The sequence below is a fragment of the Balaenoptera borealis genome, assembly GCF_965194805.1.
Source record: "Balaenoptera borealis genome assembly, chromosome: 3".
Taxonomy (NCBI): Eukaryota; Metazoa; Chordata; class Mammalia; order Artiodactyla; family Balaenopteridae; genus Balaenoptera; species Balaenoptera borealis.
In genome coordinates this window covers 120,224,495-120,252,439 of record NC_138866.1, presented here as the reverse complement: position 1 = coordinate 120,252,439, position 27,945 = coordinate 120,224,495, and the positions used below count along the sequence as shown (strand labels likewise).

The 27,945-nt window shown below is 44.1% G+C and overlaps 1 protein-coding gene and 1 long non-coding RNA gene across 7 annotated transcripts in view; one reads left to right on the top strand and one right to left on the bottom strand.

The window, feature by feature from the left end:
• Positions 1-892: 892 nt before the first annotated feature.
• LOC309624908 lies at positions 893-12,733 on the bottom strand. Its single transcript, XR_014242202.1, has 3 exons — positions 9,754-12,733; positions 4,706-4,786; positions 893-4,305 (listed from the first exon to the last, which is right to left on the bottom strand). It is a non-coding gene; the product is annotated as an uncharacterized lncRNA (long non-coding RNA).
• Positions 12,734-18,813: 6,080 nt separating this feature from the next.
• Positions 18,814-27,945, top strand: part of ADPGK (ADP dependent glucokinase) — a 28,857-nt gene continuing 19,725 nt past the window's right edge. For 2 of the 6 annotated variants that reach the window (XM_082383593.1, XM_082383592.1), the window contains exons 1-2: positions 18,814-19,145; positions 26,273-26,498. In XM_082383593.1, the coding sequence (XP_082239719.1) occupies positions 18,907-19,145; positions 26,273-26,498 (465 nt within the window). In that variant the 5' untranslated portion in view covers positions 18,814-18,906. Of the gene's footprint in view, positions 19,146-19,275; positions 19,432-26,272; positions 26,499-27,945 lie in introns of those variants that run through there. The other 4 variants (XM_082383590.1, XM_082383589.1, XM_082383591.1 and 1 more) reach the window with 3 other exon arrangements.

Genomic DNA, 27,945 nt, shown 5'->3' with positions numbered 1-27,945 from the left:
TAGCTTGTCAAATCCTTTTTCTCAGATAGCATGAATGCAGTAGTTTCTTGCAGGGTGAAGCGCCATTTCCCAGGAAGGCCATACATCCATTTTCATGCTTTTCTTTGTGCTCCAGTTCGTGGTCCAGGGGATACTCATGAAATAGTGTGGTACTGACAGTTTCACATGGTGGCTGAGGAACATTTTGCAATGTTCACACTTTATTTTACCTTTAAAACCATATATATGTTAAGTATAGATACATGACACTAATTCTTCCTATCATTGAACGAATCTAGATATTACTTTAAGAGACGGTGAAATTTACAATGTAAGAGGTAGAAATTTATACTGTGAAATTAAAATATTTTGTAGTATTTTCTGTAATAATGATAACTTATCTTAACTCCGTTAAAATATTTGAATGGAATGTGTACAATTCATGGTTCACTTGCAAATTTAAATATGGTTTTTAAAATTTTGATGACCATCTCACTTATTATTGAAACTTTCTCCAAATCAAAATGAATTTTTTTAATTATCTAAGAATTACATTGATTCAAAAAAGATAGTCTAATTTATCATTTCCTTTTTTTTTTTTTTTTTTTAAACATTTTAATTTATTTATTTATTTATTTTTGGCTGTGTTTGTTGGGTCTTTGTTTCTGTGCGAGGGCTTTCTCTAGTTGCGGCGAGCAGGGGCCACTCTTCATCGCAGTGCACGGGCCTCTCACTATCGTGGCCTCTCTTATTGCGGAGCACAAGCTCCAGACGTGCAGGCTCAGTAATTGTGGCTCACGGGCCTAGTTGCTCCGCGGCATGTGGGATCTTCCCAGACCAGGGCTCGAACCCGTGTCCCCTACGTTGGCAGGCAGATTCTCAACCACTGCGCCACCAGGGAAGCCCCTATCATCATTTTCAATAGAACATAAATTGTGCAAAAATGTTGATTTTTGGTAATTAAGTAATCAAGGTCATTAAGTAATATTGCAATTAGGAAAGCAAGAAAAATAAACTTTATGAAAAGATACACAACAATTTATGATTTATGTAGATGTTGATCTTATTACTTATCTAAACATCACCAGCCGGTCCACAGAATGTCCAAATACGTGCAAAAATAATTAAATTCTGTTATCTTAACTGGCTTGCCAACTTTCATTCCTATAAAAACCACAGTGTTACACTGTGTTACACTGTAAATAATTTTTTTGATCTTATGAAGGTATATTTTTCAGGATAGGGGGATAGAATTTTTTATCTAATAGTTTATTGGCTTTGTTTATAATTTTAAATATTTACCCGTGTACTACATGGGCCTCCATTTAGTATATAGACCTGCTTAGAGTTGTCTTCCTGAGCTAGGCTAGGACCGCCCAGCAGTTGACTGGAGGTTAGTGAGTTCACTGCACACTTTAATTCACTTAAGAGAGGGTGCATCAGGTGGATGGAGACGTGACTTGAACACAAATATCCGAAGGGAAACATGGCTTTTAGATAATAATTATTTGCAACTGATCTCACGTCTCATTTATTCTTCAGTTAGTAGAGATTTTTGTCTGACTTTGGCTTAAGAAAGTCACTGTAGGTGTGACTGACAGTGGATGTCTGTAAGAGCCACCTCCGTGATCTTCCTTTGTGGGTGTCCCTTCTTTGATCCTGGAGAGACAGGATCTGAGCCCTGCTGAGAGAGGATGCCTCTGTCCTAGATGGTCACTCCTCCAAGCCCTGCTCTGGAATCAATGCTGCTGGTTAAGGACAGGAGGAAGTGAGCTTCCAAACATCCACAACTGTCCACCTTGCCCCAAACTAGAGGTGGAGATCTCCTATGGACAGAAAAGATCACAGTTTACCCCGGGGCCTCTGGACCGTGAGCCCTGAGGGAAAGCACTGTCATTTACACCATTTCTCTGCTGAGAGGCATTTGCTTTGTTCCCAGGGTGTGTGTGTCTCCACACACACAGGCATCGTGCATGCACCTCTACGATCAAAGCTGCAATAAAACACCCTTGTACATGGACCCTTAGGTGGAGGCTTTCATTTCTCTGGAATAGATTCCCTGGAGTGGGATTACTAGGTCAAAGGGCATATGTATTTTTAATTTTAATGGATTTTTCCAGATTGATTTCCAAGAAGGCTGTAATAATTTATATCTCCACCAGCAATGATTTTTTTAAACTTAATTTTATTTATTTTTTTATACAGCAGGTTCTTATTAGTTATCTATTTTATACATATTAGTGTATATATGTCAATCCCAATCTCCCAATTCATCCCACCACCACCACCGCCCCCCTCCACCAGCAATGATTAAGTGCACACTTTTCCCCCATATGCAATAGGTATAGAAGCCCTTTTTAATTTTGCCAGCCTGAAAGGTGCAAACTGGTATCTTATTACTACTTTAATTTACATTACCCAGAATTCTAATGAATTTCAGCATCTTTCCACATAGTTGGATAATTTTCTTCTCTGATTTGCATTACTATCATTTTATTTATTTCTCCATTGGGTTGTCTTACCAATGGGTAAAAGCTCTTTACATATTACAGCTTTGACTATCAGCTGCATTACACATATTTTTTCCAAATCTAATGTTTGTTCTTGACATTGCTTACAGTATCTTTTGCCATAAACGTGCTTTAAAAATATCTATATGCAAAAATGTCTATCTTTTTTGATCTCCTAGATTTCCAACTTTGGTTGGGAAGGTCTTCGAACCCCTAGTTTATATGAGGCCTCCTTGCCAAATTTTTATTGAAGTATAACATACATATGAAATACTGCACATATTTTTGTGGATCCATAAATTTTCACAAGTGAAAACACTCATGTAACTGGGTCCCAGCTCAAGAAACAGAACATTCCCAGCACCCTAGAAGCTCGTTCGTGTCTCCTTTCAGTCATTACCCTCCCCAAAGAAAGATTAACCTCTACCTTGACTTCGAACATAATAAGTTAGTGTCAAAAGTTTATTGAAACGAATTATCCATATGTACTCTTTTGTGCCTAGCTTCTTTAACTCAGCAATGTGTTTGCGAGATTCATTCATGCAGTCCACTCATTCTCATTGCTGTGCAGTATTCCTTACATAAATATACCACACTTTGTTTATCTGTCTTATTGTTGGGTTGCTTCCAATTTGGGTCTTTTACAAATAGTGCTGCTATGAACACTCTTGTACATAATTTTGGTGAATTTATGTTTGCATTTCTGTTGTATATTTACCCAAGAGTGTAATTTCTGGATCACGGGAGAGGTGTACATTCAGCTTTTGTAGGTATGGCCAGTTTTCCAAAGTGGTGATTCCAATTACACCCTCACCAGTAATGTAAGAGATGGCTTAGTTGCTCTATATCCACCCCAGAACTTGGTTATCATCTGACTTTTTCATTAGGTGGGTATAAGCTACTGTTGTACTGTGGTTTATCCTGCCAGATTTTTAATATTTTCTTTTTTACATTTTAAGCCCTTAATTCAGCTGGAATTTTATGTTTGTATATGATAAGATAGGAGTCCACCCTGACTCTATTTCAGACAAAGAGCCAGATGTGCCAGACTAAATAATATATATTTTTGCCTGGCTTTGTCTTGAGTATAAGTAGGCATCTGCCAGGTGGAGTGAGGTCGGGGACAGCACTCCAGGCTGACGGGGCTGCAGGAGCAAAGGCACAGAAGCATGAAGTGGCATGATGTGGGTAAAATTAAAAGTGTGGCAGCAAGAGGCACAGGAGGGGAGGCAGAGCCAGCTCTTGTCTTTCTCGCAAGAGTCCACAGGCACGAGGCTGCTGTTGAATGGATGCACCAAAGAAGGAAGGATCCCCTCCATTTCTGATGTCTGGGGATCTTCTTTGAGATTCTCATTTTGAAAAGTGTGATTATGTCACTTTTAGGGGAGTGCTAACTGAGGTACTTATTATGATCTATGACATTTATTATTTCATTTAATCCTCACAATGACTTCATGATGGGGGCACTATTAACCTCGACTTAACAGATGAAGGCTGGAGGCTCAGAGAAATCAAGCAGCCTGCCCTCAGTCACACAGCTAGTAAGAGCTGAGATTAGAGCAGCCCAGATCTGTCTCCCTCCTGAGTTCCTACTCTTTCTTCCAGACACGCTGTTGGCACTGCCAGTGGACGGAGACTTGAGCTTCCAGCCACTTTCCAAACAATGGAGCATGTGATGAAGCAGGGATTTATAATCATTCCTTCAAGCCCCTGCAAACAGACCTTGTTGGTGGCTGCTTTCTCTTCCCCAGTCACACTGAGTGGTTGATTTCTTGGGAAACTGAGTTGCTGTTCCAGACAGCAATGGCCTCTTCAGCTGAAAAGCAAGCAGGGTCATACTGAGGTGGCTACTCTGGGCCCATATGTGCAAGTTTATGAGTCCACGGAGAGAAGGGAGCACACTCCAGGAGAAGCAGAATGCGGTGAGAGAGACAGAGAGCGCCAGGTTGCCTCTGTCCTCCGCCCCCTTCCAATTTGCAGTTCTAGGTCACAGAAGACCCAGCTGTTCTTTTCCCACCTGGGAGAGATCTCTGTGCCCTACAATAACTGCCCCCCACCCCCTGTAACCTGCACTATCTCTGTTCCCCTACTGCCAGGGAGACACGGACACTCATTGACAAGAACACACTGGCACTCAGACACACATCAGACTCCCAGACACACGCAGGTGACACACAAGCTCCACGCTGGCACAGCAGAGCCCAATCCCCACTTACAGAGAAACTGCCTCCTGGAATATGAGATCCCAGAGAATCAGTCTAGCTCAAGCATTTTCAAATCATGCCATGTGAATTATCCTGCAGAAGGAAGTCACACAAATAATGAAGCAATTTCCCACCAAAGGGAAGACTATAACTGCTAGAGATAATTGTAGAAAAGTACACTGAAATTATGAGGTGCCATTTCCCTCTATCAGATTGGCAAAGATTTAAAAGCTTGATAATATCCGGTGTTGGTGGGTGTGTAAAGATAGGCCATTTGGCAGAAAAAAATAAAGAATTACAACTTCTGGGGTGGGTAACTTGGCAATATATGTCAAAACGTTAAATGCAGCTGCCCTTAATCACAGTGATTCCACTCATAAAATTTTACATATATAGAGATAGATAACACCACACAAACATACTGATTAAGGAAGTTCACTGCAGTATTTGTTTACAAACCAGAAAATTGGAAACATCTAAAAAAATCCATTAATAAAAAACTGGCCAAATAAGTTAATGGTATACAACTACTATATATAAAATAAATAACTAATAAGAACCTACTGTATAGCACAGGGAATTCTACTCAGTACTCTGTAATGACCTAAATGGGAAAAGAATCTAAAAAAGAGTGGCGATATATATATATGTGTGTGTGTATGTGTGTGTGTGTAACTGATTCGCTTTGCTGTACAGCAGAAACTAACACAACATTGTAAATCAACTATACTCCAATAAAAATTAAATTTAAACAAGTTAAGTATACATATCATGGAATACTACTTAGCCATTAAAATGCTGAGGTGGACCTCTATGGTTCCGACATGGAAATATGTCCATAATATATTTTTTATTGAGGGATAGTTGTTTAGAATATTATATAAGTTTCAGGTGTACCACATAGTGATTCACAATTTTTAAAGGTTATACTCCATTTATAGTTATCATAAAATATTGGCTGTATTCCCTGTGCTGTACAATTTATCCCTGTAGCTTATTTATTCGATACATAGTAGTTTGTACCTCTTAATCTCCTACCCCTACCTTGCCCCTCTCCCCTTCCCTCATCCTACTGGTAACCACTAGTTTGTTCTCTTTATCTGAGTCTGTTTCTTTTTTGTTATATTCACTAGTTTGTTGTATTTTTTTAGATTCCACATAGAGGTAATAACATACAATTTTGTCTGTGTCTGACTCATTTCACTAAGCATAATACCCTCCACGTTCATCCACACTGTTGCAAATGGCAAAATTTCACTCTTTTTTATGGCTGAGTAGTATTCCATTGTGTGTATATATATATATATATATATATATATATATATATATATATATATATATATATTACATTGTATGTACCACATCTTCTTTATCTGTTCATCTGTTCATGGACACTTAGGTTGTTTCCATGTCTTGGCTATTGTAAATAGTGCTGCTATGAACATTGGGGTGCATGTATTTTTTCAGGAGTGGAATTGCTGGATCATTGTATTTCTGTTTTCAGGGGTTTTTTTAAGTTATTTATTTATTTAGGCTGTGCTGGGCCTTTGCTGCGGCATGCGGGCTCAGTAGTTGTGGCATGCGGGCTTAGTTGCGGTCTGTGGGTTCTCAGTTCCCCGACCAGGGATCAAACCCAGACCTCCTGCATTGGGAGAATGGAGTCTTAACCACTGGACGACCAGGGAAGTCTCTATTTTCAGTTTTTTGAGGAACTTCCATACTGCTTTCCCACAATATGTTTTTTACTTGAAGAAAAAGTAAAGTACAGAAGAGCATATTTTTTTTATCCCATTTGTGTTTTTAAAAACATGTTTGTATATGTATAGACGGTATCTATAAGGTATACAAGAAACTGTTATAGTAGGTAGCTCTGGAGTTGAAAGGGGAGTAGGAGGGAGGGGAAGAGAAGGGAGGCTGCTTTTTTTACTTAATAACCTTCTGTACTATTTGACATTTTCACAATGAGCATGTGTTAACTGTATAATAAATTATTTTAACTAAGATTTTTTTAAATATATTAAGGTTTCCTGTAAGATGTCACTTAGAAAAAGAGCTCTACCACAAAAATTTTGAAGAACCTTTATGCCACCCAACCCTACTGTACAAATTGCCAGGTGAAATTGTGAAAGCCTTTGCAAGTGAGGAGGAAAAGTACTGTATAGAGTAGTGGGCTAGTGTAATCTTCCAGGTTATCTGACTCTATAGTAGTCTCCACCTGCCATTGTCTTTGAGTCTGTAAATTGTAGAAAAATGAAAATAATACAAATGAGTCTTGTCCATAGCAGTACATGCATTTTGTCGGGTGAAGGTACAATTGATTTCCCCCCACTGTGGAAGAAGTCAATTTTGGATCAATTAACAAATTCATTTCATTATTCTTCATTGCCAGTATGCGTATCTGGTCTATTTTTTTAACTTTTATTTTATTTTATTTATTTATTGGCTGCGTTGGGTCTTGGTTGTTGTGCACAGGATTTCTCTAGTTGTGGCAACCGTGGGCTCAGTAGTTGCAGCACGAGGGCTCTAGGGCGCAGGCTCAGTAGTTGTGGCACATGGCCTTAGTTGCTGCGTGGCACATGGGATCTTGCCAGACCAGGGCTCGAACCCGTGTCCGCTGCATTGGCAGGCGGATTCTCAACCACTACGCCACTAGGGAAGTCCTGTGTATCTGGTCATTCTATTGTCCTTTGAACTGATGTTTAACACATCACTGGTTCCCTCATTAATTAAATAAAATCTGACGCGTGTTCATTTTATATTTTTATGAGTTACGATTTTTCCGTTTAAACAATGATCTTTTAAGAAAGTGGAGACAGTGAGGACCAGTTGACGAAGGTTAGGTGTTCTCAAATTTGTCTATTTTACCTACATCATCAAGTAACAAGGATTTAAATCCTTCCCAATTTGACTTGAATACTTACTCCGTATAGAATATCGTTAATTTACAAGATGCTTTCTCACAAATATGTATACACACAGTTACACACGCACAAACACCCTGCTGACATGTACAAACTCCCACACAGATGCAGGACCCCTCCCCTCCCCCCTCCCCTCCCCCTCCCCCCTCCCCCTCCCCCCTCCCCCCCACGCGCGCGCGCACCACTGGAACACGGGTTCTCTTCTACAAAGCGGCTGAAGGGCTGGGGGTGGAGCGTGGTCCCTTCCCGCAGACCCTCGATTGTGCCACGCAGGGAGAAGAGGTGGCCCCCTCACTTATAACCGTGGGCCAGAGGCGGCGTGTTGCTCGGGTGCTGCGACAGGGGCTCGAGTCCGGGGAGGCAGGCCCAGCCCCATCCTCAGAGACAGCGCAACCTGGGAAGTGGGCCGCCCCCTGGAGAACCAGGCACCGCCCCAGGCGCCACACCCCGGAGTCCTGGGGAGTCCAGTAAGGCTGCCCGGAGCCGGTGGCCTCCGCACTGAGGTTTGAAAACCCTGAAGCCGAGACTTCAAGCCCAGGAGCACGGCGGCTGCTGGACTGAGCAGGGGATGAAAAAAGCCGAGGCTCCGAGCGCGGACCGGTTGAGCTGATGGCGTTTTTGTTGCGCGGAAAAAGAAATCCCACGAGAAGAAGACCCGGCGCTTGGCCTGGCCCCTGAGCCGGGAGCGGCTCGGCTCGAGACACCCCTCCCCGTGGCCCGCGCGGTCCCCGCCCCGCGAGTCTGACGCTCTTGCCATGGGCTCTCGGCGCCCCCTGCGGGCTCCGAATGGCTCTCCCTCCTGGCGCGGGCCAGCCGGGGGAGGCGTCGGCCGGAGCCTGAGGGGCGCCCCCAGGATGCCGGCCAGGTTGTTGGGTCCTCGGTCCCCTCGAGGAGCCGGGGGCGCTCCTGCAGGCGGGGCTTGGTTCTGATGCATCCCCGAAGGTGCCGCATCCACGCATCTCCATCACCTAGGGAATTCCATCCCCATTCCGCAGATGAGGAAGCCGAGGTTCCAAGTCGGAGCCTGATGCATCCAGGGCACCAGGTGGAGTCTGTGGGACCCCAAGGCCCATCCTCACTCGCGTTCGTCTTTCTCCACCTAGGGACAACTTCCTTTGCCCTAGAGAGCCTAGTGTGGCCACAGACTCGATGGTTTGAGGTGCACTCTACGTTCCCTCTCTGTAGGGTTTTTTGGAGCCGGAGAGGTCGCCTGGAGCATCCTTCATGGAACGGGCTGGCAAGGCTGCAGTGTGGACAGCAGTGCGTGTGGAGTGGGGTTATTCCTATCTACTACAGAAGGGACGTGGAGTAACTTTACTGGAGGCAAATCTGAGAACATCATCGGTTGTGCCCTTGGACATAGGTGTGACTCTATCCTTAAGAGACGTTTAAGAAACTCAGCAGATTTTGCTGTGAGAATGTTCATCCCTCATTGTTTGTAATAGCAAAAACTTGTGAGAAGTCTAACTCTCTACCAGTAGGTTGAATAACTACTCGTCTATGCAGCCATGAAAAATCATATTGGATAAAAAATTTTGGTGATATATCAAAATGTTCATTATATTGTTAAGAAAAAATCATTACAAAACAACATATACAATAATAAAATTCCACTTTTGTGAAGATGGACGTATCCGTGTGCACTCATTAAATTAAAAAGTCTGCAAAGATATACAGCAAAAAATTAACATTGATCAGTGGGATTAAGTGTGAATTTTAAAGTACTTATACCTTTCTCGGGGCTTCCCTGGTGGCGCAGTGGTTGACAATCTGCCTGCCAATGCAGGGGACACGGATTCGAGCCCTGGTCTGGGAAGATCCCACATGCCGCGGAGCAACTAGGCCTGTCAGCCACAACTACTGAGCCTGCGCGTCTGGAGCCTGTGCTCCGCAACAAGAGAGGCCGCGATAGTGAGAGGCCCGCGCACCGCAATGAAGAGTGGCCCCTGCTTGCCACAACTAGAGAAAGCCCTCGCACAGAAACGAAGACCCAACACAGCCATAAATAAATAAATAAATAAACAAATAATTTTTTTTTTAAAGTACTTATCCTTTCTGTATTTTCTAAATGATATATACTGAATATGTATTGTTTTATGATTTATTTTTTTAAGCAGAAAAAGCCCAGTATTCACTTACCCCAAGAAGAGCAGCCTAAAGAGTTGCATCAAGGAAGTAAGAAAGAGGATTACTGGGGCATTTCCTTCCCCCATCCCAGGACAGCCACAGGAATCGTGGTCACCAAGAGCTGCTCCTTCTGAAGAACGTGACAGTGATGATACATTTTCCAAAGTGTTGATTATAACACAGTTTGCAACATGACTCAATTGGTGGATCACGCATTTGGCCACAAATCAGGAGCTCTGGAAGAAAAATCGCTACTGGATACCCACTCAAGTTGAAATGGATAAAGTAACTGACCAATGTGCCAGATTCCAGAAAGTTGACAAACATGCAGTAAGTAATGCGGTTCCTTTCATATACTAGCTCCATGCAAATTGACTGGAGCACATAGAGCAACATCTGAAATCCATTGAAGAAGGAGGGGATTTATCTGCACCAACCTGGGCTTGTAGCTCTAGGCTGTTCATGGTGAGCATGTGAAGCCATCCTGTTGATGGATTCAGTTGTGATTGGGAACGGTGGTGACAAAGTAGGCTGTCAGAAAGGAGCAAGTCGTCCATATTCTCCCAGGCAAGGAGACAACACTGAAAACTACTTTAGGCTTTTTCCTTTTGAAACTTGGCAAAGCGGAATTTGCTGAAAAGTAAGCAGTGCAGTCTGTTTTTAATTTCATTTCTCAAGAAAGCCAGCTAACTTTCATCATGACATACTAAGCTTGTATCTTTTTTGGAAGTTAACTTTTTCGTAAACCTTAACTAAAGATATGTAGAATTTTTATGTGTGAAAATAAAATCTAATTGTTAGCATATTTTTCCAGTGAAGTAGTAGCCACTTTTTGTTTTGAAAGTTATTCTTTATTGTGCTAAACAGTACATAGTGCCAAAAACTAAGAAAAACATGTATGATAGTTTTAACATCAGGAATGACTTGTTTAAAGGAATCTGTTTGCAATAAATTGTAATGAACTGTAATGACCCTCTAAAGAAAGATTTAGATGACCCTTTAAAGAAAGATTTAGAAATAAATTGCTAGAAGTATTAATTCATTAACAACTAAAAAAAAAGAAAGAAAAACATAAACATGAATGAGGATGGCGGGAAATGAATTGCCTGCTCTTTCTGGGAGGTAGGGAAGTAACATCCACACTGGAACCTGCAGGCCCTGCCACTGCTGCTGAGGCCAGTGACCCCAAGAGCCGACCACTTGGGATGTTTGCTGCCCCTGGGCTGAGCACTATGGTCTAAGTCTGTGGTATAAAGAAGGGCTACTGCCGTAGAAGGAGATAGATGCAACCGGCTTCATTCTCAGAAGAATTTTTTTCTTTCAGTCTCAGAAATTTTTAAAAGAGAGTGTAGCATGTCTTTAGAAATCAGAGATTCAAATCTCAGCACCCAATGTCCCCACCACCACTATCACTAACTGTGTGCTTTTGGGCAAGTTGCTTAATCTTTCCCAGTTTCTCATCCATGACATGGAAAGAACAATATTCATATTGTGCAGTAGCTGGAAGATTTGTTATTATTCAACAAGTATTTATTGAATGCCAGGCACTCTTCTAGTCACTGACTAGGACAGACAAGCTCCCTGTTTTCATAGAATTCATATTCTAATTGGATGAGATCACAATAAGCAAATGAGAAAATCAGATATGAATAAGTTCTAGACAGAAAGTAAAGGAGGGAGAGGTGATAGAGCCCTACAGGCTCATGCTATTATATTGGTTGGTCAGGGAAACTCTGTGTGAGCAGATTGTATTTGAGCAGAGATATGAATGGCGGGCATGCAGAGATCCAGGGGAGAAACTGGATAAAGGGTCCAGAGGACTTCTCTGTACTATTTTTGCAGCATCCTGTGAATCTATAACTATTTCAAAGTAAAAAGGTTTTTAAAACGCAATTAGCTATTGATACACACTACAGCCTAGATGATCTCAAAACAATTATGCTGAGTGAAAAAAGCCAGATCAAAAAGAGCACATACTGTATGATTTTATTTATATAAACTTCTGGAACGTGGAAACTGATCCATAGCAACAGAAAGTATTTCATCAATTGCCTGGGTACAGAGTAGGAAGCAAGGATGTCTGGACAGGAAATGGTGGGAGAGAGGGATTACAAAGAGACATGAGGAAGCTTTTGGGGTAATGGATATGCTTATTATCTCGATTGTAGTGATGGTTTCAGGGTGTGTATATAGGGTAAACTTATTAAATTGTATACTCTATTGTGAAGTTTACTGTATGTTAATTTGATCTTAAGGTACTAAAAAATATTACGTACCTAGAAATAAATCATGCTAAAGATGTGCAAAGCTTCTACACATAAAAGTCTAATATGTTATTGCAAGACATTTAGGTAGATCTAAATAAATAAATGGATGTATTGTAGTCTTAGATGGTACAACTCAACATTGAAAAGATGTCAGTCCTCCCCAAACTGAAACTGATGAAAATCCTAACTGGATTTTTTTTTTTTTTTTGACAAGTCAATTTGAAAATGTATACAGGAATGGAAAAAGGCCAAGGACAGCCAAGACACTCTTGAAAAATAAGGTAAAACATTTACATTATCACATCAGAATAGTGAGGTGCTGGTATGAGGACAGACCAATGGAACAGAATAAAGAGCCCCAAAACAGATCCACACATATGTAGACAATTGATATTGGACAGAGGTGGGAAAGCAGAGTCATTGAGAAATGACCGATAAAAGGCACTGCGTCAATTGCGTATCTATAAAAATTCCTCCCACAGTACACAAAAATCAATTTCAAAGTGGATTAAACACATAAACATGAAACGTAAAACCATACAGCCCTGAAAAGGTAGTATAGGAGAATATCTTCGTGACCCCAAGTAGGGAAATATGTTTTTAAACAAGTAACAAAAAGTACCAATGATAAAGGAAAAGGCAGCAATAAAAAGGAAGAAACTATTAACTACATTAGAATTAAGAACTTTATTCACTAAAGATAGTATAAAGAGAATGAAAAGACAAGTAACAAAATTACCAATGATAAAGGAAAAGGCAGCAATAAAAAGGAAGAAACTATTAACTACATTAGAATTAAGAACTTTATTCACTAAAGATAGTATAAAGAGAATGAAAAGACAAGCAACGTGGGTGGAAGACAAGATATTCGCAACTAACTAACATAAAAACCCTGTCAAAACCACAGTGAGACACAGATAAAAACCTTGTCAAAACCACAGTGAGACACCATTCTTTGCTGCTAACATCCTATAGAATGGCAAAATTTTAAGAATCTGTTGGTGTGTACATGGAGCAACAGAAACCCTCATATGCTGCCAGTGGGAGGGTAAACTGATGTACCACTTGGAAAGATGTCTGATATTATCTAATAAAGTTGAGGAGAACAAGCCGCTATCATATGACTCAGAAATTTCACGCTTAGTTTATACCCTAAAGGAACTTCTATACCTGTGTATCAGTAGTGTGTGCAGAGCAATATTATATATAATAGTAAAGCACTGGGAAAACTCCAAATGTTCTATACACAGTAAAGTGGATAAATAAATTGTAGTATTTTTCATTCAATGGAATATTGTTTAGGTGCTGAGCAGCTAAAACTTAGAAAAGGTCACTGTACAGTGATCTATGAAGAGATGCCTGTCCTCCTTATAGTGAGAGAGTGGCAGCCCAGGAGGCCTGAGAAGAAAATTAAATATAGTTCTCAGGAAGCAATCACAGCAATGGCAGGGAGTGTTTTGGCATGTGTCAACATGTAGCAGACATGTGCTAGGCTCTTTTAAGATAACTCTAGCTCCCACAACCATTCAGTGAAGTAGGAATTATTCTGCAGGTAAAGAAACTGAGGGACAGAAAACGTTAACTGACTTGCCTGAGGTCACACAGATAGTGGACGGCAGAAGTGGAGTTTTAAAACCAGGCATCAAATCCCACATTCTCTCCATTTAAGTAGAAAGTGGTGATTGCCTGGCAACAGCCATTCACCAGCTCTCCTTTCTTCCAGAACCCTGATTTTGTCATGATGTACCCCCTCCTCTGTGCTGTCACCCTAGGGATGGCAGAGCCAAAGACAGAACAAGCCTGGGCCCCTGACGACTGGAGAGCAGTGACATCCTGCCAGACCAGTTGAACGTTTTTGCTTCCTTTCATTTATTTTTTCCTTTATTTTAGTTTAGAAAACAACTCTTAGGCTAAGTGGTTCGAGAACCGTTAAGGTTCTTGAATGAAGAAGGAAAGGCAGTTGGAAGGCACACTTTCCATTGCCTTCCAAACGTACATAGCAAGTGTTACAGAACCCAAATCCGAACTATAACATATGCTGCATGGCCTCCAACAGGGCTGGTCGACACAGCCTGCAGAGGAACGTCAAGCAGAAGGGCCTGTACGTGCAAAAGGGCTGCAATAGGCAGTGTGATAGCAGCATTCCAGGGAGGCTGAGCCATTCCACGAGAGCACTGTGGGACCAGCCTGTGCTTCCCCACCACCTGCCCCCCCCCCACCCCCTGACTCATTTGCCCTGTGAAGCTCTTGGGTCCCTGCCACACAGAAGCTCAAACAGCTCTGCACCTTCCACTTTCCCCTGCTCAGCACTCCCTCTCAGTCCAAGCAGTTCGTCCCAAAGTGGAAATCCAGAGCCACCACACTGTTACATCCCCACAAACTAAGAAGGTCCCTGCTCCCAACCTGTGTAGGAAGTTCTGTCACTGTCAAGGAGCCGTCATGCCCTCCTCACTGCTTTGCTGCTAACATTCTTGTCACCCAGCTCCTGTGCCTTCAATGGCCCTGCCTCTCCCCATTCAGCAGCCCATCCTTTGCACTCTGCTAGCGCCCTCCTGATGGCAGGTCAGGGAGGAGGATGTCAAATTGCCCAGAGCTGTGGCTGCAGACACAAAGCCTTCTCTTTTCAGATCCTGGGATCCTTTATTCCTTCTTTTTTGTCTCCTGGGAGTTTTCTATAACCTTCAAAGCTGTGCTCTGACACTGGCCTTTGGGTGTAGCCTGTGGTGTCCCTGGCGTCAGCAAAGGCCTTGACACAGAGAAGACTTCAGCGAGCAGCTTGGATAAAACCCCAGAGGCTTGGAGCTACGGGAAGAGTGGGTTAGCCCAGGTTTCATGAGGATGTTTGGTCCTATTTTAGTTTCTGTTCCAAATGTGGGAACAAACATGCTCCTTAAAACACTTGAGATCACATGGGTTGTGTTGACTGGCATTTATGTCAAAGCCAAAGCCTTAAGCTAATTTGGGACTGACAGGACTCTGCTAATCCCTTATATAAATATGGGATCTGCTCCTTGACCTTCCAGGTCAGGATCTTGGGTGGGACACCTGTAGCCTTCGTTTGCCTCTGAATTTTCTGGAATAAAGTTGCTTTTTTCTCTCATTTCAAGGTCCTGCGAGAGAGAACCAATAACAAAGACCATGTCTGGAAGCAATTTGGGTTGGGGGAGGGGTGACTTGAGGCTTGTCGAGTCCTTTTCTCTTTGTTCAGACTAGGCAGGGGAGCCACAGCTGCCCACTCAGGGCTGTTTTGTATAATTGCCCCAGAAATCTAACTTCTAGAAAAACAATTGGCTTGCGGAGCATTCCAAACTCATTAAATAGATAGATGATCAGAATCTGAAATGACTATTGTTCACTAAGGAAATCTTTCAAGAGGGACCATACTACCAAGAGAGCTGAATGCCAGCCCCTGAGCCTCTAGTGAGGAGTAGAAGGAATCAAGGCCCCTATGATTGTGTATGAGACCAGAAGCCACATCAGGCTCCAGCATGACTGGCAACTGTCACTCATGTTCTTCAATTCCCGCAGCTCCTACCTTTAATTGTCTGTTGAAATTGAAGTTGGTGCTGGGCCCGTTATCCAGCCTCACCACCACCCACAATGCAAACAGATGCTGAGTGAACAACAAACAGGAGCCCCAGAGTACCCCCATAATGACCAGATGGGGCACGCTTGCTGCTGTCGCCCACAGAGTACCAGCAGCCTATTTAGACTTTTACATGAGAAATGAACTTCCATTTTGTTCAAGCTGCTGTTGTTTGTTACCAACCTGGGTTCTTGGACTCTTTAATCGATAGAAATTAATAAGAGGCCAGATGAGAAATTCAGGCAAGGCTTTATTGGGACACATGATGCAGCACAAGGGAGTGAAAACAAGTAACAGGTGCTCTTTCTGGCTCCCCGAGGTTGGGGGGCAGGGGGGCAAGCTGGTCCCTTAAGTGGAGTGAGGGTAGGGGTGGATCGGTGGGTCGGGCTGGAGGGGTGGCTTAGGTGGTGTGCCCACCCCCTTGCTGGTGCTGTGTGCAGGGGGCATGCGCAGTACTCTGCTTTTGCTTCCAGCACCCCAGAAGTGGTGGTTGGCAAGGGAGCAGGAGGGTGGGAGAGGGTTGGAGTGGGAGTTTGGGATTAGCAGATGCAAACTGGTATATACAGAATGGATAAACAGCAAGATCCTACTGTATAGCACAGGGAACTATATTCAATATCCTGAGATAAGCCATAATGGAAAAGAATATGAAAAAGAATGTATATATATGTATAAATGAGTCACTTTGCTGTACAGCAGTAATTAACACAACATTGTAATTCAACTATGCTTCAATAAAAATAAATTTTAAAAATAGATTCAAAGAAACAAAGAAGCGGCAGTTGGGTTTTGGCCTTTTTGTATCTTGTTCATAATTCTCTGTGACTGCCCATGCCTGCAGTTATTTTTAGTGCCTCATAGTTTCTTTGTACTCTTGCTCCAGGAGGAGAGGAGGAGATGCTTGTCCAGGTGCAAGCACTGCAGTAAAGGGTCCCAGGTCCCAGGTTCCAGCCTGCCTCTGTTTTGCCTCTGTGGGTAAACCCCAAATTCTAGTATATTTGATAGTTGCTAATAGAGTAGATCTTAAAAGTCCTCATCACAAGAAAAAAAATAGTAACTATATAGGTGATGAATGTTCACTAAATTTATTGTGGTAATCCCCATTTTATTGCACAAAATGTATATGTATAGAAAATCATTATGTTGTACACCTTAAACTTATACAATGTTATATGTCAATTATATCTCAATAAAACTGGAGGGGGGAAAAGTTCTGGCAAGGCTAGAATGAAGCAGCAGAATTCAGTACAAAGTGCTGGCAGTTCAGCAGGTGTCCTGGGAGCCAGAAGGGAAGGCCCCAAGTGGCTTTCTCTCCACATCACTTGGCGTGGAGCACTTCCCTGCTCCTCTAAGCCTGTCTGCTCCATGGTCTTCCCACAATTCAGCTTCCTCTGCTCCCCCAAATCTTCACCTTGGAAATATATTTAATTGGCCCTATCTGACCTTCAACCTTGTGTGATCTTGCAGGTCCACAACCAAAACCAACTAGCTACAGACTCTTGGTTCAAATTCTCAGTAGAGAGAAATGGTCTCTGGCCAGCCAGTGAATTCACTGCTTTTGAGATAAGTACTGCTTCAGTCACTTCTGGGGTGGTAGGAAAACCTGCTCACTGGGGGTCATCTGGGGGAGCAGTTTCTCTGGGAACTAAATGACACGTCTCCCTGAGGAGAGAGAAGGGATAGGCAACTCTAGTGAAGACAGCTTCACACAGATCTCACTGGCTCCTTGGCTTTCTTTCTTTTCTGTGGTAGCCCAAATCTCTTCCTGTGTGAACATCTCCTTTGAAAGCGATGCTATGGTCGGGTGGGCTGGGTGGGGTGAGCCGGAGAGGATAGATGACCAGGATAGGGAAGTGCTGGTGATATGGGGCTGGGGGAAATGAAGCCTAATGCCCAAGATCAAAGCTAGAGAAATAAGATCCACTGCCAAGTCCAAAGGTCAGGGACAGTGTGGAAAATCAGACACAGAGCCAAAGTCAGGAGCCTGCAGATCTGGAAAAATGGAAACTGGCCAGGAACAAGACCAGACCCGGCATGATGGCTGCTGAGAATGAGTGGGCAGCAAGTCTAGCTTCACTGGCTCTCAACCTAGGCTCACACACAGAAGAGTCACAATGAAGACAGGACCTGCTGGGTTTAAGTCATATTACCAAGGGAGAAGAGTTGAAACGAGGGTTTCTTAACCCAGGTCCAAAACCTCCCTATGTGGTACACAAGAATGTGTGCATTTGTGCATTTTCTGAGATTGTTAAAGGGAACAGCGCCCCCAAAAGGGTTATTTTAAGGTTTGAATCTGATCATCCAGCAAGGACGATCACTGCGGGCTCTCCCAGTCTCGGCAAATGCCCCGAGCAGCTGCGGGTCTCGGCCACGCTCCAAAGGGATAGAATTCCTCTTGCCACGGGTGCCCCAAGGGCTCACAGCAGCGCTGCTGCCATCTGATTCCTCGGGGGAGCGCCTAGCCCCGGGCGTGAAAGAGGATGAGCTTAGTTAACAGTGGAGGATGGGGGGCTTCCCTGGTGGCGCAGTCGTTGAGAATCTGCCTGCCAATGCAGGAGACACGGGTTCGAGCCCCGGTCTGGGAAGATCCCACATGCCGCGGAGCAACTAGGCCCGTGAGCCACAACTACTGAGCCTGCGCGTCTGGAGCCTGTGCCCCGCAACAAGAGAGGCCGCGATAGTGAAAGGCCCGCGCACCGCGATGAAGAGTGGCCCCTGCTTGCCGCAACTAGAGAAAGCCCTCGCACGAAACGAAGACCCAACACGGCCAAAAATTAATTAATTAATTAATTAAAAATCCTTCCCTCTACTTTAAAAAAAAAAAAAACAGTGGAGGATGGACAGACGGGCAGAGGGACAGATTAAAACAGGGGGAGTGTGATTTGTGCCCCTCTGAGGAACTGCAGGCCCAGCTCAAATGGGGACACCGACTGGATCAAAGATTGACATGAGGTTTGCCCGCTTCTTCAAAATCCGTCCGGTTCATCCTACTGGGAAAACAAACGTATCCGTGCCGCTCTATTTCGGGGTACGGATGGAGTTCCCGGAAGGGGTACAGCGCCTGGACAGGCCCTACGGCCTTTGTCCAACCTCCCTCAGGGCCTCCGAACCGCGAGCGCCCCCAAGAGCCAGGACTTGGACAAAGCAAGAGGGCTCTCCGCCCCTCTCCCACGTCCATCGCCCCGCCCCTCCCGGGGACCGCGGCGCGCCGGCGTGACGTGACGCGCGTGTTGACGTCGGCACGAGCTAAGCCCGGAAGAGGCGCGGACCGCGAAAGGAGCTGTGCTCAGCGGCTCGCACACCTCTGTGTGTATGGCGCTGTGGCGCGGCTCCGCGTACGCCGGCTTCCTGGCGCTAGCGGTGGGCTGCGTCTTCCTGCTGGAGCCGCAGCTGCCGGGGTCGGCGCTGCGCACGCTGTGGAGCTCGCTGCAGCTGGGGCCTGCGCCCGCGCCCGCACCCCCAGGACCCGGCTCCCCTGAAGGCCGGTTGTCTGCTGCCTGGGACGCGCTCATCGTGCGGCCTGCCCGGCGTTGGCGCCGCGTGGCTGTGGGGTGAGTGCCTGCGGAGCCTGCCTCTCTGGACCTCTCCAGGAGGTGCGGGCGCTCCGGGCCTCCGAGGGCCGCCTTGGCGGAGGTCAGCCGGCTTGGGAGCTGGGAGGTAGAGCCGGCGCGGAAACGGGTTCCCAGAGGTCCCCGGGAGGCCCTTCGGCACTGGTGTCCACGCTGCCTCCTTGGCGAGAAGCGTCGGACGTCTGGGACGAGCCCCGTTCGTCACTGCTGCAGGGACTCACCAGACTGCTTTTTCCTGTCGGCTGGCCCCTGCGCCCTTCTCGTCTCGGTAGGACCAGCCCCCTTCTCTCATCTCCATAGAACCAGCCGAATAGCCTCTTGCAAATCCCGCTCAGCCTGACTCCTTATAATTCGAGCCTCCTCCATTCCAAGCCCTCCTTCTCTGGCAGCTGCTCTTTGGTAGTCAGCAATGGTTGGTCTTAGCACTTTGGCGGCACCCTCTTGCTTCTGAACTACTTGAAGGTGTGGTCGCTGCCATTAGCTACCGAGTTTATTTCTTCACGCCTTGTTTCTGCTTCCTTAAATGCCGTAGTCTGGAGACCACCATTCTACTGAAACTTCTCTCTCAAAGCTCACCGGAACCATGTTGATTTTCACATTCAACTGCTTCTTTTAACCTTCTCTGTCGACTGTTTGCAGCCTTCCACGCGTTAAGCACACCCTTCTCCTTGAAACTCTTTTCTTCCCCTGATTTCAGTGACACTGCATATTTAGGGTTCTCCCAAATCACAGAGCCTCCTTTCTTTGTATTCCCCTCCCGCGTGTAAGTAATTATTCCCTTTACACGAATTTTAGTTCTTGTCTCAGTTCGACTTTAATATCTTGCCCTCACCACAAAAACAGGCCTTCTACTGCTCTACTAGTTCCTGTGAGTATTGGGACCAGAAAGGTTAAGGTAAAGCAGAGTTATCCTGAAGATTCAATTAAATAATCCATGTTATTTAGCATAGTGTCTGCTTTAACGAGCAGACACCTAACGTTAGCTACTATTTTTTTATATCAGCATATTTATCGTTTCTTCAGATGTATCCCCTTTTACCTCTTCTTTCAAGTTCAGGGCCTTTCACCTGCATCCTTTTCAGCTTCTTAATTGTCCTCCCTGGTTTTGTGAGCATTCATTCAACAAATATTTGTCAGCTGCATGGTATGTGTCAGGTCTGTGCTAGGTTCTGAGGATACAGGGATGAATGAGGCAAGGTCCCAGCCTCGTTTGTTGGAAACAAATATATTCGTTATTGTGTTAGTCTGCTCGGGCTACCGTAACAGGATACCACAGACTGGGTAGCTTAAACAACAGACATTTATTTTCTCACAGTGCTAGAGGCTGATAGCCCAAGAGCGAGTCCTCTCTTAAGGATTTGCAGATGGCTGCCTTCTCGCTGTGTACTCATTAGACCTTTGCTCCATTCATGAGCACTTCTGGTGTCTCTTCCTCTTTTTAAACAGACACTAGTCCTGTTGGATAATGGCCTCATTTAACCTCAGTTACCTCCTTAAATAGTTCCTACCTCCAAATACAGTCCGATCTGTGGTTAGGGCTTCAATATGAATGGGGGGCGGGGGGCGGTGAGGTGACACAATGCTGTTTGTAATGATTACGAAAAGTACTTTGCTGAACTAGTGGTGGAAACAAGGTAGCCTTGTGTCCCAAAGAAGAATTACTGATTCTTCCCAGGATGGGGTTTCAGGAAAAGCTCCATCTGAGAAGGTGACAATCCATTTACTATTGCTACATCACAAATCACCCCAAAACTTAGTAGCTTAAAACAATGGTCATTTTATTCTCATGATTCTGAGGTTTGATTGGGTTCGGCTAGGCAATTCTCATTTGGGGTTTTGTGCAGTTTCAGGCAGATGATGGCTGAGACTGGGATCATCTCAAGGGTTGATTGTTGTTGTCGGCTACAGCCTCAGCTGTGGTTTCACCTGAACACCTACAGGTGGTTTCTCTGTTTAGCTGTTTAGCTTTTTCACAGCAGGGTGACTGGGTTAGGGGAGGGAGTTCCCCAAGAGGACCAGGCAGAAGCATTAATGCCTTTTGTGACCTAATCTTAGAAGCACATAGTGTTGCTTCTATCATAGTCTCAGGTCCAAATGGTTTTAAGGGGAGGGGACATAGAACACACCTGGATGGGGGGAATGTGAGCGTCACATTGTAAAAAGAACATGTTGGATGGGACATCTTGTGGCCATCTTGGAAAACGTATTCTGTTACAGTGACTTGCAAGGGCCAGGCCCTGGAGAAAAAATGGAATTTCTCCACAAAAAGATGGGAGAATAAGCCCACCTAGGCAGAGAGGACCAAATGTGAAAAGGTATTTGGCTTGTTTGTGAACAGCAAGTTGGCCCTGTATTTAGGGCAAGGACCTTATGGTAGAAGGATGTCAAGCGATGATGCTGAAAGGAGCCTTTTGTATCAGGGTAGGTGATGGGAAAGCCATAAAGGCTTATAAGCAGGTAAATGATGCTAAGTTCTTTGCAGAGACTAACCAGTGGAATGTGAATTTGAGCTGTGGTTGTAACCTATTTGACTGCTTCACGCTATTTTTGTGGGTAACAGACATCCATTGTTACCAGCATTTCTCATTACCCAGATTTTCAGCCTAAAGATGGGAATGTACAAGGAGTAGGTGGGTGCAGTACTGGTACCAGAATCTCATTTGGCAGGTGTGTGTGTGTTGTAGTTTGATCTTTCAGGAGAATACACACACACACAAACACACACACACACATATTCACTCTCTTTCACATACTCAGTCAAGACACACAATTTGATATGACTCATAGAAAGGAAAGTCTTGAGACTCTGACGCTAGTTAAGAGTCCATAGAGCTTTTTCTTGTTTGGCAATGGTTTTCAACAGGTGAGATTTGAGAAGAGTTTGGGTGTTGTACAGTAAATAGAGACATCAAAAATGACAGGATCTTAATACTGGGGATCTTACAACAACCTTATGCAGGCAGATACAGAGATTGTCATCCAGCTTTCACAGGGAGTAAACTGGGGCTTGGAAATACTGATTTGCCCAGGATCACACAACTGTCAAATGCCCGAGGTGCAGCCTAAACCCATTCCTGGCTCCACATTCGTGCCACGTTGTTGCCACGAAGAGATTAAGAAAAAGGAACAAGTTTGTGGTGGAAGGTAACCATTTTGATTTCAGAGGAGGGGAAATGTACATTCCTGTGGAATTTTAGAGGAACCTGGGCCCTCAGCTGCTGACAGCCAGAGGCTGTAGTTGAGGAGCAGGGTTGCAGACCTTGGAGACTCCAGCACTTAGGCTGGGGCCAGAGACTGGACCACATCACCCAGGAAGAGAAAGAAGGGAAGGTAAATGGCAAGGGTGGGATTCGGGGAGGCCCTGCCATCCATGTAAGGGGCAGGTGGGAAGGGACCAGGGAAATAAATGATAGGAGAGGTTTCAAGAAGATGGTCAATGGCGAGCCCACTGCCACATCTTTATAAAGCATGTGCTCCCTCCCCTGCTTCAGAATCGGGCCCTGGTCCTAAGGTTCATTGGGTGAATGATGAACCCCTCATCCTAGCATTCACTCTCCCTTTCCTGGCTTCACCCTGACCTTTGAAACCTGTCTAGCTCTTCTCCCCTGTTGAAACTCTCCTAACTGGATCAGCATTCCTGTTGTGTCCAGACACAAGGTTAATCCCTTTGTCTACCTACATCTTTGCTTGTGTACGCTCCCTGTGGGTTTCAGTATCAGATAAATCTGGGTTTGAATTTAGGCTTCTCCAGTCATGGCCTTTGGAATGTTAGTTGACCCCCAGCCTCACTTTTCTCAGCTGCAAGCAGTGATGACTACTTCCCTATCTTAGAACGTTTTGCGGATTGGCGTGGTCTGTCTGAAAATGCCTGCCTTCTTTCTCTGTCCAGAGCACCATCCAGGGTGTGGCCCAAGGACCACTGTTCCTGCGTCTTGAATTTCTCTTCTCTACGGTTCTGTATCTTAGAGCGATTATGATTAACTCTCATAATATCTCAGGTAGAGTGTGAAAGCTAGAAAGAACCTTAGGAAACGATTTACAGACAGTAAAACAGAAGAGAGGTGGTAAGGACCACCATCCTTGTCTTTAAGGAATTTATGATCCAGAAGAAACTGTCCCTCATTCCCACCCCACCCCCAAGTCTCTGATACTATGCCTGGCAGCCCTGGCTCCCAGCATCCTCTCTGCTAGCACAGCCACTTGTTCAGGCATTCAGCATCTGTTGCCTCACTTTATCTTCCAGTTGTTTCATCTGTGTCTGTGTTTTCTCAAAACTCAGATTGTAATCTTTTATACATTTCTTATTGAGCTGTGAAATTCTGCCTAAGTGTCAAATGAGCATAATTTTGTCTTCTGGTTTTTTTTACCTCCCCCCCGCCCTTTAATTTTCCCCGATAAGAAAGCACCTTAGGTAACGTGCTTGTTTACATTTTAGTATGCTGTTGAAGTGCAGAGAAAGATTCTTGTTCTGGTTAAGTATTATAAAATATAACTAGAAAGCACACCTAAACGTACTCTGTTTACTATCTGGCACATAGTAGTGTTCAGTGATTTTTTTACTTTAAAAAGCTACCAAGTAAATTTTTTCCTCTCTAAGATTCTTTCCTTTAGTATTCATGACATGATTAGGTGGGGGATAGAAAATGTTCCTATGATAGTTACATTGTTTTAACTCAAAATTTGTTCAGTTGGGTTTTGTGTTGTGCTGCAAAATGTGCTGAACATTGTTCCTTTCAGTTTTGTTTTCCTGTAAGTGCAGCTTCCTCCATTCTCACCTTTAAAGAATCAAACTCTATTTAAAGTCTCAGCACAACTAGGTACGGAGGTGATGTGTTTATTGAAGTTGATTTTGAAGTCGTTATTTCCAAATATGGGCATATCCCTCAGTATCTGAACTTTTGCTGTCCAGACTCAGGACCCAAATCCATTTGGATACATTTTCTAGGTAGGACTGCTTGGTGGGAATGGGTGTCTCACGCTATCCAAACTCTCACTGTCTGAACGTTGGGAGCCTATTGGAGTCTGAGAGCCAGGGATGCCTATATTCCTGTTAAGATTCTACCCTTCAGACATCTAACATTGCATCCAGTAGAAATAAAGGACACTTCGTGTGAGGTGGGGTTGAGACCAGTTTACAAGGTGTGTTGGTTCATTATTATGTGAGGCAGTGAAAGGATTATGTTTTAAATGTATCATTAAGAACCTGCCACATGCATGTCAATGTGTTTTATGTGCTGAAAAGTATACTCACTTTTAGATTATGCTTTTCCAGTTGAACAGAGTAATTATATGTGTGTTTGACTTTAAAGGAATAAAAACATTTGAGTATTTAAATGCTGTGCGGTAGGCAAAAACCTTTTCAAAAACATGGGATTCATAGGGGAAGAATTAATAAAAGAATCTTTATGATGAGTATGCAATCAGTTTTGCGTCGTGAGGACGGATGTGTTTCTTCCTTGCCCTTGTAAACCTTCCTTGAGTGATGTAAATAATATCTAGCCCACGTGAGAACCTTTTAAAAATTGTTATTAGGTTCTAAGAGTAATGTATGCTTGTAAAAATTAGAAATATATCTGATGAAAAAGAAAATTCCTCTCCCTTACCACCATCTCGTTCCTCATCTTAGAGTTGGCCACCATTAATGATTTGATCAACAGATTTTTAAAGGAGACTGGAAGGGAAACACTGTAGTTATATATTATACACTAAAATCCAATCCATCGGGCCTTCTTTAGTGATGAGTTTACCTTCTGGTTTCAAAGCTACTCGGAATTAACCTGGAAGCACAGCCTTGTCACCAGAAGCTGTTTCAGTTGGTCATCCAACCCCACTGGCAGGGATGGCAGAGGCAGGAATAAAGGTGCCTGTGGTGGGGCAGGAAGACCTCATTTAGCTACCCAAAGTGTTTGGAACTTCTCTTTTTTTTTTTTTTTTAAATATTTTAAATTTATTTATTTATTTATTTATTTATTTTTGGTGGTGTTGGGTCTTCGTTTCTGTGCGAGGGCTTCCTCTAGTTGCGGCAAGTGGGGGCCACTCTTCATCGCGGTGGGCGGGCCTCTCACTATCGTGGCCTCTCTTGCTGCGGAGCACAGGCTCCAGACGCGCAGGCTCAGAAGCTGTGGCATACGGGCCCAGCTGCTCCGCGGCATGTGGGATCCTCCCAGACCAGGGCTCGAACCCGTGTCCCCTGCATTAGCAGGCAGTTTCTCAACCACTGCGCCACCAGGGAAGCCCTGGAACTTCTCTTTTAAGGGATGACTTTTAGCAAAGAAACACTGAAAATGTAAGCCAGAACTTTTCCATGCACACATAGGAGGGGCCATGCCAGATAGCCTTATATGTACTTTATAATTTCTGTAGCACCAACCAAGTGATGTCGCACTGGCTTCTTATCAGCCTTTAAAGTTCATGGGTGGGTCCAGTGAACACCTGCCAAGTGATGATTTGTTACAGGCTGCAGGTGCACTTCAGTCTTTAAGGCACCACTCAGCTCTAAGAATTTCAACTGGGAGTATTTAGACATTTAGGTATTTAGTGTATTTTACCACCATCCTAATATATCTTTCGGGGGAAGGTGGATTTTGACCAAAACTTTTATTTTGCTTACTCTGCAGCAAGCAGTGTTCCTAAGCATTTATTAACTTAATCTTCACAACAGCTCTATGAGTTAAATACTCATATTACACCATTTTATAGATGAGGAAACTGAGACAAAGAGAAATTAAAAGTGACTTGCCCACATCACACAGCCAAGGTGAATCCAGACAGTTTGGTTCTGCCACCATTTTCTCAAAAATGCTAAATTTGTGTTATCATGATACTTTGTTCTGAAATGCTGAGCACCTGTCTTCTCTCTTTGTAACTAGTGTAAAAGTTTGCCAAACTGTTGCCAAGAGTCCTGTGTTCTGATCCTAAGACATACATCCAGATAAAGTAATCCTCCTTCTGCCATATGCTATTTACTTTCCAATTCAGGTTTCAAATCCACTTCATCTGTTTTTTTGTTTGAATACAGGCCTCTGAAACATTTCCCTGTTGTTAAATGCAAAGTAGTTGCCCCAGTGCTTCTGTTTCTTACACACTGTCTCTTTCTTCCTTCCTTCCAGAGTCAATGCATGTGTGGATGTAGTGCTGTCAGGGGTGAAGCTCTTGCAGGCACTTGGCCTGAATCCTGGGAATGGGAAAGATCACACTGAGCTGCGTTCGAGGAATGATCTAGAAGAAGCCTTCGTTCACTTCATGGGGAAGGGAGCAGCTGCTGAACGCTTCTTCAGTGATAAGGAAACTTTCCATAACATCGCCCAGATTGCATCAGAGTTCCCAGGAGCCCAGGTCTGTTTGCCAGTGGTAAATTAAGTTAGGGTGGGGAAAGACACCTTGTTTGTGTGGTTTCTAAAAGCAACCAAGCAACTTTTTTCTCCAGTTTGCCCTAAGAGGGTAATTGTTAGGAATCCAGTTCTACAATGTTTTTCTCTTTTTTGAAAACTGTATCTGACCTTCCTTTAACTCTGCTGTTTCTAGTCAGTTCAATTCAGCCAGCGTTTATGAAGCATATTTACTGAAATTTTGGTTCTGGGTTATCCATTAAATTGCTCTTTTTTCGTGTTATTCAGGTTTAAGGTAGGAAAGATATCTACTCCAAACTTGTCTGGGTGTCGCTTGGTTGATAACTTGCAGTAATCTTAATATGGCTGAGTCCTTCCTAAGCAAAACAAGGCCAAACCCACAGAGAAAGAGTTCTAGCCTTTGCCTGGGAACGAGGGAGCTGGGTCCTTACCTCTGCTCTGCTGGTCCAGAGCAAGTTTTCTCATCCTCAGCACTGTTGACGTTTAGGGTTAGAGAATTCTCCCTTGTGGGGTTTGTCCTGCACATTGTAAGGTGTTCAGCAGCATCTCTGGCCTCCACCCAGTAGATGACAGTCTCACTCCTCCTCTTCCCCAGTTGTGACAGTTAAAAATGTCTCCTGACATGGTCAAATGTTTCCAGGGTCAGGGAGAGGAGGGATGCAAAATCACCCTGGTTGAGAACCACTGGCCTAGTTCAGTGGCTCTCCGACCTGAGTGTGCATCAGAATCACTTGGAGGGATATTGAAACACAGATTCCTGGGCCGCACTTCCAGAGTTCTGATTCAGTGTCTGTGGGGTGGACCCAAGAATTTACCCTTCCAGCTAGTTTCCTAGTTGTGTTGATGCTGTGGTTCTGAACACCTTGTTCTGAGAGCCATTGTTCTACAGGGTAGAGCCTCTCAGAGATAGAACTTAGAGCTCCCCAAGCCCACCTGGTGATCATAAACAAAGCCCTGGGGCCTGCATGGTCCAGACACTTCCTCAAGGCTCGCACACCTGCTGCTACACCTGCCCTCACACCTCTTACCGGCAAGTTTTGGTTGGTTGTTTGTTTAAGCATCTCTCCACCCCACCGCATCTCAAGCCCAAATTTTCTTACCTAAAATCTTCCTTTGGCCCATCACCCCAGTCTGGGTGTACTTCTCACAGGGGGAGCTCTTAATGCCATTTTTGATTTGTACCTTTCATAGACCATTCTTTATGACCACTTATTTTGATAACTATTAAGATTTTAAAGTTTTTTTTCCCTTTAAAGCCACCCATTTGAACATTAGAAATGGGCATGGGCATTACCCAGCTGAGTTTCTAAAGAAAACAGCAAGCTATTAAAACTTCAGTTACAATCAATTTGACAGCTGAGTTTGGTAGTGAGAGTCTGCTCTTTTTTTTTTTTTTCCCCTTTCTGTCTGCACAGTGCAGCTTGGGGGATCTC